The sequence below is a fragment of the Grus americana genome, chromosome 15, assembly GCF_028858705.1.
Source record: "Grus americana isolate bGruAme1 chromosome 15, bGruAme1.mat, whole genome shotgun sequence".
NCBI lineage: Eukaryota > Metazoa > Chordata > Aves > Gruiformes > Gruidae > Grus > Grus americana.
In genome coordinates, this window is record NC_072866.1 from 9463059 (window position 1) to 9477366 (window position 14308).

The window sequence follows — 14308 nt, forward strand, 5'->3', positions numbered from 1 at the left end:
TAAAACACACCATTAACTAGCTCATAAATCCACAATTTAAATAATTATTGGAGCGTTGCCTCTGTTATCTTCAAAGCTGACAAACCTCCTGGGCCCTGAACGTTTCGTGAGCAGCAGATGATTCCCCACAGCCCCTGGTAGGCAGAGGGAAGCGATGGGCTCCATCGTTCCTGTCTGCTGGAGAAGCTGGCCAGCAGGATAAAAGCCACGTACACGGTCAGAGCATGGAGAGTTTATTAAGTGGCTGCCAATGGGTTGTAAGGATTAATCTGATTAGGATTGAAAAACACCAAGGGGGGGGGGGGCAGGAAGAGAAAAAAGGAGAATATTTAAGGCAAGTGATGAGGGTCCTGGGTGGTCTGTAAACGAGTTTCAAACAGTGGGAGAGTGTAACGAAGAGATGAAATCCAATAGTTGTACAGGAAGCTTTCACCAGGCTTAAAACAAATCCTTAAGAAAAACAGAAAAGAATCCAGGAAGAGGAATTGTATTACTGCTGAAAACGGTATTGGCATATTCCCAATGCATTTATAGCGTGTGACTGACAGCTCTGCTGCTGATCCCGGCAGTGGGGAGGGATAATGTCTTCCTACGCTTCAAAAACCTCTAAAGGCTCACAACAGAAAGTTCCCTGGGGGGCATTTCCACTAAACTTTTGCAAGTTTATCCTATTTTTGTTTAATATTGCTGGAAATCAGGGGAAAGCTGGGGCAACCAGTGGGAAGCAGTGGTGACCCAAGTGGCAGGTGCCACTAACCTGCTTGGATAATACCAACGTGAGAATCACAGGGGTTGCTCACTTTGGTTTTGGTTGTTTTAATACAGTTACTTTTGGTGAAGAAAGGCACAGAGAAAAGCAGTTCTTGAACTGCACTGAAGAGATCAATAAAATCCCACAGCAAAACCGGTGCTCTGCCGCCCGTGGTAGCTGGCGTCTGGGAGGGATCACTTACTGCCTGCTTATCCCATCCCTCCAGTTCCAGCCATCACTTTCCTTCTAAAGCTATTCTGAAAGTTTCTCTCTCAGCACCTGCTTACGTCCAATTTACTTCAGCAGTATGTGGTTTCCTGAGCCTGGGCCAAAGATGCTGGGTCTGCTTTAGGATGCTGATTTGCAGCTCTACCTTTTATTTCGATAGTTCTCTGACCACACACCTCTCCCCCTTCTCCTAAGTTCACTGCCAGGATCCTGGTCCCGGTGAAGACGATAGCTGAACTGATGCTGACTTTGAGGCGGTTGGGAATTCACTCACCATTCGTCTGTCATGTTTGCTGCTCAGGGTAATACAAGCCAGACTCCCGGACCAAACACTGGCTGACAGTAAACCTAAGCTCTCACAAGCGCATGACTCTGGAAAGCAGCTTCCCTGCCTGCTCTGCTCGGAATATCAGCTATCATGTCCCTACAAGTAGGAGAAATCTGCTTTTCTTCTGCTTAAGGTCCAACGTTATTGATCACCTCAGTTCTTCTGGAGCATCCTTTGACTACAGAGGAGATCTGTATTCCTTTTCCCTTTTTAAAAAGCAGCGTGACTGGGCATAAATATCAGTATTTATCATTATGTCTTCTAGAATTGCAACTCCACAAGGACGGTTACACTTCTAAAAATTTACTGCTTTGCAGCTTTCAAGAGCTCAGACCTCATTTGCAGAAGCGCTGCTCATCTGCAGCAGAACCCGCTGCCAGCACCCCAGCTCTGGAAAACGGGTCTCCTTCCGACAGGCACTCGGCTGGAAGTTAAATAGTCACCGAATCTCTGCTTGGGCTTCTGCCAGTAAACCCAACCCGTGCAAATCTCGCAATACCTATCTTCCCAAGCTGAGCACAAATTCTGCCTTTAAAAACATTTGCTCCCTCTTTTTAAGTGATGTAGACATTTAACTATTATTAAAACAATAGAGCCCAGCCCAAAGTTTGGAATAACAAACACTTCTAGCAAATTGCATTCAAAGATATCTTGCATCCAATATAGAGCACCTGGGATTCATCTGAAAACCTGTGTCAGATAGAGACCTTCCTGCAACAGCCTGATACAAAATCCAGATACAGCGTAATAAGCTTTTGATGTTGTGTTGACATTTATCTGCCAATATTATTGCTTCATGCACTTACCTTATGATGGATCTTGTTACTTAATTGATCACAGGCAAGGTCAGGAATGGGCCCTTCTTCCAGCGCTAGCAATGACATCATGCAAATCACCAAAAACCAGAAGAAAGCACCTAATCCTCAGCTTCAAATCCACACTAAGCAGCCCTTCAATATGTGTGAATGAGGACAACTGGTTTTTCAATTACACCTCCAAAAAGGTCATTTTTCAAAACTTATGACCAAATGGGGGGGAAAAAAAAAAAAAAAAAGGCTTCACAGAAGCGTGCTCTCCCTTTTGGTATCAGTCACCTTAACGCAAAGAACAGTTTGTTTTTACCAGAGGAGATGAAAACAAACTGCGTTTATAATCCATCATGGGCAGAACCACGTTCCCTCTGCCTTGCTGCCTTTACAAAGACTCATCAACGCCAGCTTTGGCTTCTATGAGGCAAGCTGTCCAGCGAGGGTAGAGATGGATCACAACTCACTTCACTCATATTTTTATAACAACACAGCTTTCAGAGTACAAATTTTACTGTCTCAAGTAACGACAGGCTGCCAGCAACTCCAGAAACCCATGGCACGTTTACCAAATCCCACGGTCACTTCTTCAAACCTTCCCAGATGCTGAGGGCAGGCAGTCACCCTGGGCTCATGGCCACGTGTCCAGCAGCGTTGAGCTCACCCCAGGCCCTGCAAGCATAGACTGCTGGAATTCCACACTCTTTTCAAATGCTTTTGGAAAAATATGTAAAATTTCCCTATGTCAAGGCTGCACCTTGTCCCTCCTCCAAGCCTCAATCAATTCTGCAGCAAACCTCATCAGATAACACATGCGCCAGGACTTGGAAGCAGCCCTGACCTTGGAAACTCAACTGCTGTGACCCAGCACCTCCTGCCCCAAGGGGAACCAGCAAAATCCATCAGCAGAACCACGCAAGTTCACACTGTGCATGAAGGAAGGAGCAGAGATGCAAATTATTCTGCATTCAATGAAACAAAATCATACCCTTTCATACCAGCAAGGGGGAAAGGTGCCAACCGACTGACTCGGCCGCACTGTGCCTGAAACACCGAGGTGGGTTCTTTGGTTTCCCTTCGGTGGCTGTCGTAAGGGGAAGATCTGTGCTTCCCCCAGAAGACATCGGTTTTGGAAAGCCCACCTGTCAAACCTGAGCTCCCATAGCCAGGCCACACCTGGGAGTTCCACAGTGAAGCCAAAGCTTGGGAATACGTTTTGCTGGCCTTAATAATTCATTATTGTGGCCATGGGTCCTGCCAGGACTCACCTTTATTGCCCTCAGAATGGAGAAAACGCTGTAAAGGGCCAATGATTGTAAACTTAGGATGCTACATAAATATTTTACAATGTTAGTAAAAAGATGATCTCCAAAATGCTTTGCATGGTTAATTCTTTTACATATTCTTGTTTTCTGTTTAATTCAGCACCATTTCCCTCATATTTGTAACTTTAAAACATACATTTTGAGCACCAGATCTGAGTACCCACTTTCCTGTTAGGAACATTTCTGCTTCCAGCAATGCAAACTGTTGGAATAAAGCCCATCCTGAGAAACAGGGATCATGAAAGGAGATCATTTTCTGATTTATCCAAATGAATTGCTAGATTTTATTTACTTTTTGTTTCATAATAGGTTGGAAAAAGCTAGATGAAAAGTCTGACAAGGCCTAAACGAGTGAAAAGAAGGGAGAAAAGAAGTCAAGAGGCAGTTAAAGAGCAGTTAGACCTTCCTTCTCATCCTTATCAGCACAGCTATCAGTCAGCAAGCCTGTAATTAGGTACAAAAGACATTGTGCTCGGGACAGCTTCTACAGGAACCGGAGAGCTGCTGTACGCCAGAAGCCGGAGCACTGATTGACAGCCTCTATTTAAGAAAAACAGTTACAGAATAATTAGCGACAATTTGTACAAATCAGAAGAAGTGACCTTTGTGGCTGTGCAGCTTCTTACGTAAAGAACAAAGCTTTTCTCAGCAGCACTGACAAATTCAGAACTAAAATGTGACTCAGTTATTAAGCAGAGGCCGGTTCAGCAAAGTCCTTCAGACTTTCCTGCTTGGTGGCAACCGACCCACCCCAAGTACCTACAGATAACTGCACAGTGAGGAAGCAAATCCTGGGTCTTACTTCCAACACTGAGAAAGATTTTGTTGCTTCGGGAGTGGGTTTTTGTTTTCCTTCCCCTTTATCCCTCTGCCTAATCTTTGTCTCAAGTAGTAAGTTTGCTTTCCTAGCCTGGCCTTCTGCAGCAAAGGATGCAAATCACTGAGAAACTCTTGGATAAAAGGCATTTGCTTCAAAACATCACTTAAAAAAAACCCTTATCTTAAAAATATAAAATGTGAGACGTTCCAGTAGCGAGCAGAAGGGTCACAGGTTCCTTGCCTGGTGTGTGCCATGGCTCGCTCCTCTGCTGAGCTTCACCCAGCACTGGCCCAGCCGAGGACAGGCCACTGGGACACGAGGGACCCCCTGGATGTGTTTAACAGTGTCAGTGCAAAGCCGGCAGAGGAGGGGGACGCCCAGCGGGGTTCCCCTCCACACGCTTGCCTGGCCGAGCAGCTGCTTCGGCAGCTGTTCCTACCAGTTGGTGGCTGAATTTTACAAGATATCTGTCTGTAATTAAAAAGCAACAATACTTTGGCAGCCATTAGAAAAACGCATCACTGGATCGCATCCCACAGGGAGTACTTCTGCAGCGGAATACGGGGAGACACGATAGATGTGACCACGTAGGACTTTCCCATTTCTAAACCTCTACGATTATCTGCTTAACTGCTCTGCCAAGACCACCACCAGCATCCAAAACCACGGGCTCCATTTGGAGTGGTTGCGGTTCAGAAATGCTCATCTCCTGCCTGTGCCACTCAAACCTGCCCTGTGCCAAGACATATGGTCGCAAGGTGCTCTGCAGCGTAAGCGCGAGGGTCGGGGGGCCGCAGGTTTGGTGGGGAGATTTTAAAATACAGGTCTTGCACAAGAGGCTTTGCTCCATTTGGAGCATGTTAAGACATTGTGCTTGTGCCAGCTAAGCAGCACACCCAGAATCAGCAAAGCCTGGGCCAGATAAAGCTTGGCACAGGAGGGAGTTGTAAGAGGCCCCTGGGGAGCAGGTTGGTGCTCCCTGATCCTGTGCCTGGCTCGCAGTCCTGGTACCTACTAACAGCAGTTAGACAGCTGCTCCAGCCCATGCCCGGGCAACGTCCTGCAAGCTGTGCAAGCTCCAGAAATGGCCTCAAGTGGCACAAAACCTTCCATAGCAGACTTTTTCCCTGGTCCATATGGTAGCCTGGCTATGGGAGGGAGGTGTTGCACTCTGCAGGGGGGAAGGATGCCCTCCGGGCGGGCAGGGACAGGCAGGGACAGGGGGACACGCTCAGCCATGTCTCCTCGCTCACACGAGCGGGGACCCGAGGCTGCTCTGTCTCGCCCAACGGGCGGGATGCCACCAAACACCGCGGGATCCGTGCCATGCGTTCCAGTGGAAGCAGAAATCTAGCTCCAGTCTGCAAACCGCTGCACGCATATTTGTAAACCATTGTGTACACAGTAGATAAATGCTTAATAATCATGATGACAAACAGACCTAAAACCCAGAAGCAGCTTCTCTCTGCATTAACTGCATCAGGAACAGGTTCCACTGAGCAAAAGCCTCCCTTTTACTGGGACTTCTCATGGGGAAAAAAGCCATCTAACCACAGCCGTGGAACGATGGCAAACCCAACAAATGATAAATAAAGCCCACGGCACATCAGTCCCCAGGACTTCACCTAACAGTTACCACCATGTCCATTTTCACACGCTAATGTGGACGCCACTGCACGCAAAGCTCCAGGGCACCACGGGCAGCAGGAGCCCCGACCTGCACGCACACCAGGGTGCAAATGTACGCATCTACCTTGGAGCCTCTGGCCACATTAGCAAAGAAACTAACCCAGAAGGAGGTTAAATTCCCTGTTCATGCTGTCTTGCCAAGCTACGATTAGAGTTTGGGACTCCTGGCACTCTGAGCCACGATTAATCCTCTGTGTGTTTCTACCCCCACCCCTCATCCCAACCTCCAGGCAGTTTCCATGTGTCAGGATGTGTATGGTGGTGTAGCAAAGTCTTCTCATCTCCATCAGTGTCTGCCTTTCTCTTCCACACTTACTCTGGAGCCCATCTACTCCTCAGGGATCAGAGGAGCGTTCGGCTGGTAGGAAAATACCTTTCCTATGTAAACCATGCGTTCTGCCATTTCCCTCTCCAAATTACACAGCGTCACAGATCGTAAGCCCTCTAAACAGAGAGTCTTCAGTTGAGGAACAGATCTCCATAAAGGCTGGGATTAAGGCCCTGCACATTAGAAAGGAAAGAGGGAGGAAAAATATGCTCCGTTTAATTACCCAAGCCATAACAACATTTTACTATTTTATACACGATTCCTGACAAAAGTGGAAATGTTATTTTCCACGAGCATAGCTGCTGGTTCTACTACAAATAAATAGTCCAGGGCGCGCTCAACACGCGAGAGATGGAGGCCATGTGTTTTCATTAATTCTCTTGGCAGAGAAGCCCATGTAGATTTTGGACTGCAGCTCAGGGCTGGAACAGGAGAGCTGGGGTGGCCAACATACATCACAGCAGACTACGTTTGGCCCAGGTCCACTTACGAGTTGGTCCAATACCCAGTTTTATCATCCTAATTGCGAGCAGATTCCCAGCTCTCTCCCTCCCTTGCAGAGGTATCTTCAGCTTCACCTTTTTCTTCCTCCCTCCGGCTGGTTGAAATCAGCAGGTGAATTGCAGTTCTTTGTCTGTTATCGCTGGTAGACAAAGTTTGGCCTCTTTCATTTTCCTTTTATTGCAGCTTCTTTCGTGCAGATTAAAATAATTGATATTGATAATGCGATCTGCCCCCTGCCCCTGTTCCCAATTACTTGCTCGGGCTGGGGATCCTGCGTTATGGATATGACAGGAATGGTCTTAATTAGCCTTCTGGGCTACAGAACTGATTCTGGTTTTGATTTGAAATATTTGGGATTTTGCAGGCTGACTGTTGTGGGCTGGGGTCACCAGCGGAGCCGGCCGGGGGGTTCTGGGAGGGGGGGCTCGCTTTGAGCTGGCTTTTCGCAGACTGCTGCCAGGTGCCTGGCAGCACATGGAGCAGAGCCCTCGTGCTGCTCTGCAAAAATGAAGGACAATTACTGCAGCCACCTTTGTGCTCGGGATTAAGAACAACGGCACTGAAGGGTCTTGGCATCCAAAACTTAACTCAGAATGAAGCAGGACACCGATGGCCCAACAAGAGCTAACAGCAGCAGCCTTTGTAAAGGGTCACCCTTGCAGTCAGTGGGTGAAACCCCATTAAAAGTAAATGATAATAACAAACAAGGAGCATTAAAGCTGAAAAGGCAGATACAGCTTTCCGGACCTGCAAAATTCCATTTCAAAATATGCAACCAGTTAAATCAGTCACAGGAGGGAAAAATAAAGGTGTCAGCACTTGGGAAATTGATTTATTTTTTTTTTTTTTCCTATTTTGGGGAGAGGAATCCCAATCCTGTAACAGGACTGGTAACATAGTCCCTGGCACTCACATGCAATTCTCCTCCCACAAGGGTGGAAAGACAGAGGTCCTGTAGGAGCATCCCTGTTTCCGCTACTCAGCGTGCCTACCCTGTAAAAAGTAATTCATAGGCAACACCTTGGAACATGTTCTGTGGGTCAGAGAAGTCACCCTCTGCCAGGTTTAATTGGAAGGGGGAAATGGTTTCCAGACATGATGAAGGTCCGCTGAGAATGTCACCCCAAAGGTGCATCTCCAGGGACTGACAGCTCAGGCTTGGCTGGCTGAAAATAATTGCATGGTTGTGGCATGAAGAGGTACCCAGCTCTTACCAACGTGGGACAAGCACGGCACCGGGCTGAGACTTTGCAGCCTCATGCTAACAGATGCGGCGCGCTCACCTGCTCGTTAGACGGATATGGATTATAGAGCAGAGGCGTTATAATGTAGCTTGCCATTTTCACTGGCTGCAATATTAATCTGGAAAAGGGAATATTGCTTCAGCACCGTTGCCTTCGTTAAACCAGGGCTACACCCCCAGCAGTGTCGCTATACACAGCAATTTCTTTCTAACAGTTTACACAAAACATAAATGCAAAAATATAGGTAAAAAGAGAGGGAAAGCTGAGTTCCCTCTCTCTGTAATCAAAGAGGAGACAACACTCAGAGCCAGAATACAAACCACAGTTTATAATCAGAACGCAATGTAATCACTGAAACAGATGTCAAAAAGATAAAACCGTATAATTCTGAATTGCCAACGATTAGTACTCAGCATCTTGGAAAGCACTGGGATGCTCTATTTCTGTCCACATATGTCTGCGTTTTGGAAGCGTAAGCAGAACACATTCAGCACAATGCTACGGAAAAGTCCTTTCTGTTCCTCTCCTGTAGCGTTTTTACAGAGGGAGTTCTCAGTGGGGCTTAGCTTTGCTCCTCAAGCAGTCTATGATGGTGAGGGGAGGGGAGAAATTGGTCCTTTAGGATTGTGGTTGGGAAAAATAGCATCACTGAGCTGGCGCATGGACATTGATTGCATTGCCTGAGACAGAAGGCTACAATAAGGGAAGAAAACATGGAGAGCTGCCTGGCAGAAGAGAAAAGCTTAGAGAACATTTTTATACCAAAGTAAAGCAGACAAGAGGAATTAGTTTTAATGTGCAGATCGCTCACCTCGTAGTGATAATCCATGCAAGTTAACTCTCTCCAGCAGCGATCTCCTCGAATTTTAATCAGCCCCTGGAAAAACAAAAAAAAAAAAAAAAAGAGAAAAACCACCATCACAAATATTTTATTTTACTTTATCTTGTACGTCAAGGTATTATCTCAAGATGCCTAATACTCTGGTTAAACTACAGGGAGAGCCTGTAACAGCAGGGAAGCACAGAGGCTGGAATGACCCCCTGGAAACCCACCGCATCTGCACCCCAGGCCCAGTCATCGTCCCCGAGGGAGCACAGCGCAACAAGAGCTCCAACATGACTCTTTCCACTGCCTGTTTACTGAAAAGTTCACACAAAATCCTTGTGGAATATGCCAGGTCGCTCAAAGGGTGGTGGAAGATGCTTCACCCACAACCGAGTCTCTGCAGAGTGGCTATGAGCCGCCCAGTGCTCCCAGTATCAGCTTCCAGCAGTGCTGGGTACGAGACAGGAGGCACCGAGCATCGAGAAGCAATAGGAAAAACCAGGCTCTGCCACTGGGACATCTCTGTATCACAGACTGCAGACCTAAACCCAGCCATGTTCGCAGTTTTAAAAGCCAGACCCAATTGTCTGTCTCTTGCAAAGCTGCCTCTGAAAAGGAAATAGTGACACAGACTGGGATGGGGACCCAGCAGCCTCACCAGCCCTCAGCTGGATACAGAGATGCAATCAAAGTAATTAGAGAAACAAAAGAGAAGAAGAGGAAGGAAGCTGACAGATCTCAACACAGATGAATGCGCTAATGACAGGTCTGCTCCACCTTAGGTTAGAGGTTGGCAATGAAATAGGCAGGTATCAGAGGTTGCTGTGCATTGATATTTCAGGGCAACAAGAGGGTGAAATTTCCAAATCAGTGGGTCCATTCCAGGGCTGGCAGTAATATTGGGATTAAATTTCTTTGCCTCAGTGATGAAGAGTAGAAAGGAATCAGTCGTCCACAGCAGGAAAGACACCTGGCCAGGGATGAGCCTGCTAGCAGGAAGCCTTGCAATCAAGCCGTGCCAGCCTGAAGGTATGCGGGTTCAGCCTGATGGCTTTGATGTATGGGGAAAGGTCCCTGATTAGGATCACAATATCCCAAATTGAGGAAAGCTTCACTAGTCAAAAGGTTGAACCAGCTCTATCATCTGCATACAATTAGGGGGTATTTGCCTACCTCTGACATAGCACTAATTATAATGTTCCTGCCTGCCTTAGTAGAAAAATAGAGGGAGTTTCTGTAAGGACCCATGGCCAGCTAGACCAGGAGCATCCTGAAGCTTCTTCACATTTGCAGTAAGAAAGGATTTCAAGGAGAGACCAGTGACCTTTCAGTGCTAAAATCTGAGAGCTCAAAGGAGGAGGAGATTCCAGCACTATGGGGCATCCTGGCCTACTGGTTTCATCCAAATTGCTAAAAAAAAAAAAGTAATAATTTAAAAAAAAAAATCTTCATTTGCAGCATTAAAGTTTTACAGGTTTGGGGCTCAAGAAAAATTCCAAATTCCAGTTAAAGACCCCCCAAAACTGTCCAGACCTCATCAGTAAATATGCAGAAATATCCGGTTCCCAAAGCTGTACAAGGTCTGCGAGCCCAGAGCTGTCGGGCGTGGACAAGAGAGGAGAGAGCAGAGCGCAGTAACTCCTGATTGATACGGAAGGGGTCAACTGGGAACGATCATTGACCGTTTCTCCTGATAGAAGATGTAGAGGCAATCTGATGCAAGGATCAAGTATCTGATTTAGAAACGAACAAAAGACATACTTTTCCACACAGCAAATCATTTACTTTATGGGAGCCAAAAGTACAAATGCATTCAAAAGGAATTAGACGTTCCCAGAAGACAGGCTCGGGGGAACTTCTGAACACAACCTCCTCTCCGGAAAGTCCCGAAACCACTTGACGGCCAGGAGCTGCCCCAGAAGATCACTTTGTGTTTTATATTCCTCCCCAAGCATCTGTTAATAGTGGCTGTTAGAGACAATATGAGAAGTTAGTTGGACCTTGGGCTTAACCCAACATAGACTTTGTTAAGTAAACAAAGATCCACAAAAATAGTTACAAGCTTATTTGGCAGGTAAATTAATAGGAAATAGGCACCTTTCTTGGTCTGAGCCTTATGCCAGATGATGTTCAGACATGTGTGTGTCTGTGAATAGAGGTGACCCCAGCAGCCTTCAAGAGGACTATTTACAGCCTTAAATTGTACCTGCTATCAGGCACCTTGCTAAATTCAAGCAGATTTCACCCATCTGCTGTTCCAAATAATTTTTCCTTTTTTTTTTTTCCAAGTCATAAAAAAATGAAATATTTTTCATGCCACTGCTAACTGAAGAGGACAGTAAACAGAAACTATTACACATTTTCTAAATCTGCAAATCCAGACAATTTACGTCCTGTAATTTTTAGCCAAGACTAAACCTGGAGAACCTGGTAGAGCTAAGGCAGTAAAAGCCCAAACTCCTCATGGCACATCTCATGGAGCAAGATGAAAGTGTGTGGTGTTCCCCTCCGCCCCGGCAGAGCCATTTCTACACAATCCCATCCTGTGGTCAACGAAGAAACCACCGGATAGATGGCACAGGCCCCATGAGCTCTCAGCATCAGCTATCAGCTGCAGCAAAAGCATCACCTCAGAGGCAAACGCTAGAGATGCAACACAGCAAATTGACGCCATTGTAACCAGCAAGGAAGAACAAGGAGATATAGTAGAGAGTCATCGGTATCTACAGAAGTGATTGGTAAGGAAGAGAGCAATAAGGCAAAGGTTTCTGTGGCGTCTGACGTGGCTCTGCACAACACGGGAACAAGGAAGGGTACCAAAGCAGCGTGGTGCACGCTTCATCCACGGAGGGCGGGCAGCCTGCGGGATGCTGGTACCCTGCACATCCCTGCTGGCCTTCAGACCTGTGCAACTCCCCAAGAGCTACGCTGAAGCCTGAGCACTGGCCCTCCCAGCAGCCTTCAGAGAAAAGAGGCACCTGCAAACCTCGCACATGCTGTCATCTTACGCAGGTTGCAATGGGAACGGCTGGGGGTGGCTCCATGCGCAGCTGAGATGCGTCCACGCCAGGAGCTCAGACCTAGAAATACCCCGGCCCGGGAGGTCTGCATCTCAGCATCACCATGAAAGGGACACCCCCCACCAGCACCACCACCAAAAAACCCCCAAGCACAGCTGGTCCATAAAGGCACAGGTAAAAGCACGATGGATGCAAAGTGCTACCATACAAGACTCACGGGATGGGAAGGTAGAGCTGTGGGTACCGTCAGCTGCTCTGCAGTTTTACTCTCTAGTGAGTTATTCAGCAGATCCCATCCTTCTTTTCTCTGTCACTCTGCGAGGGCTAGAGCAGGGGAGGCAGGGACAAGACAGACCCGCTGTCAACAGTCACGGCTTCATCTCTTCCTCCTGAATCATCTGCAGCTCGCTCTAGCCCTCAAACCTATTCTAAAATTACAGGATACGTTGATAGCATCTCACAGGATGTGCCGCAGCCGGCAGCCCTGTCAGTGGCAGGACGGACGCAAAGAAAGGCTCTGTGCAAGAATGCTGGAATATTAAAAAAGGACAGCTATCTTGATGACCTGCCCTCCTACCTTGCCCAAGCTGTTATCAAGCTCTATTATTCAGCAGGGATAATTAAAACAAGTATATGATAGCAAAGCACCATACTGAAAATCAAAATCTTTCCTGCGATGAGTCACTAAGGGAATTAATCACATTTTGTTTACTACAGAACTTTCAAACAGGAAAGTCACTTAAAGCTCTTAATATCAAATCTGTTTTTCAGCATAGAAAACTCCTACTCTCATAATTAGGGGGTGTTTCAAGTCATCTTGACACTGCTGCTGTCTTCAAGTCCACTTCCACACCCACACTGGCATGTGAGTTTTCCAGTTTTCAAATGACGTTGGACCAAGAAACAAGAGCATGTAGTGCATGAAAATCTGTGTGCTCTGTAGCTTCGTCTCTGCTGAGGCGGACCACGAAAGGAGAATGAACGTAGCACAGACCCTCGCTGCAGACCCATGAGGCTGTACCTGTGGCTGCTGTAAAGCAACATCCCCCAAACTCAGCGTGGCCACCAAGCTGTGGCAGCTCGCTAATTAATCCTGCTGCGATGAGTAGTGCATCCCTGGGTACCCCTCTGACATACCTTACTGTTCCATGCTCGGATGAATTCTGGTTTTACAAACCCTCCCCTAATCATTCAGCCCCTGCTGACAGTTTTGGAAGTTGGCTTCTGTTCTCTTGAAGATGCAAACTTAGTTTGAGAAACGCTGTCTTGCGGAAAGCCCAGCAATCCATGCGTTCAGTTTTAGGCTCAGTCTCAAGTTATGCAAAGATGAGATCCACGCAGCTTCCCTTGCAGGAGTTTTGCACAGCTTCTCTAGACCACCGCTGTCCCCAGGCAGATGGAGCAACACGGAAAAAAAACCAAAACCAGAAGAACCGCAAAAAACCAAGAGTCCTTTACAACAGGGAGTGTCGTGGTTTCTATCTTCAGATTCAAATAGCTCAGCTTATATCAACTAAGTATGCAAATTGAAAAATATAGGAACTGGTTAATGATGACCAATACATTGAATGGTGGGAAGCTTTGTTTTGCATCCTCCTGAGTAGAAGGGACGGGAGCAGACAGCTATGAACCTACAGGGTGCAGAGTACAAGGTCACCAGAAGAACCAAAAAAGAGCCACAACTAGCAGAGCCTCTGATTGAAATATCCCCTGGTCCCAGCCTCTTCTGAAACACAGAAAGAGTTCAAAGTACAAATGGTGTACTTTTTTCTACGTGTAGAAACTGCCAAATTATTATATAAGCATTTAACACCAAGTGAGACAATGTCTATAGGGAGTGGAGTTGACTTTTTTTTTTTAATACAATAGTTGATATAGCAAGAATAGCCAACCACTGCTGGGTCGTGCAAGCAGTGCAGAGTGTACTAAACATCTGTGCTAGGAATCTCCCCCGTGCAGGCACATCATCTCAGATACCTGCACGAGCCTCCACCGCCTGCAGCAGGCACGGCAGACCCCCATGCAGTGACAACCTGCAACACTTCTCCACCTGGACAGACTCCTACCCCTGTAGCAGAACCTGCCAACACCCCAACAGCACAACCGCAACACAGAGGCTGAACTGAGCAGATGCAGAGGAAAAATTTGCTCAGCCTTTTGTAGCTGCTGTGGACTCCCTGCAACTGTTCACAGTGAAACATAGATTTCAGACACTGGTAACTGAAAATACCTGAATACAGACGTGTTTATGCCCTATGCACTAATGTACAGTTTAAGTTCTCCAACCGCGACTAGGAGCATCCAGAGAAGCACCAGGAGAGAAGTGGAATAAGAGGAGACCTGGGGTCCAAGGGAGCACAGGAGGACAGAGGGGGGAAGGGAGGAAATGGGGATCCCCACATCTGCTGAAGCTTGACATTCTGGATTTCTCTCAGTCTG

At 47.0% G+C, this 14308-nt stretch overlaps 1 protein-coding gene across 2 annotated transcripts in view; it reads right to left on the minus strand.

The window, feature by feature from the left end:
* Positions 1-14308, minus strand: part of LMF1 (lipase maturation factor 1) — a 204362-nt gene that overhangs the window by 112397 nt on the left and 77657 nt on the right. For both annotated transcript variants that reach the window (XM_054843489.1, XM_054843488.1), the window contains one exon: positions 8835-8900. In XM_054843489.1, the coding sequence (XP_054699464.1) occupies positions 8835-8900 (66 nt within the window). The remainder of the gene's footprint in view (positions 1-8834; positions 8901-14308) is intronic.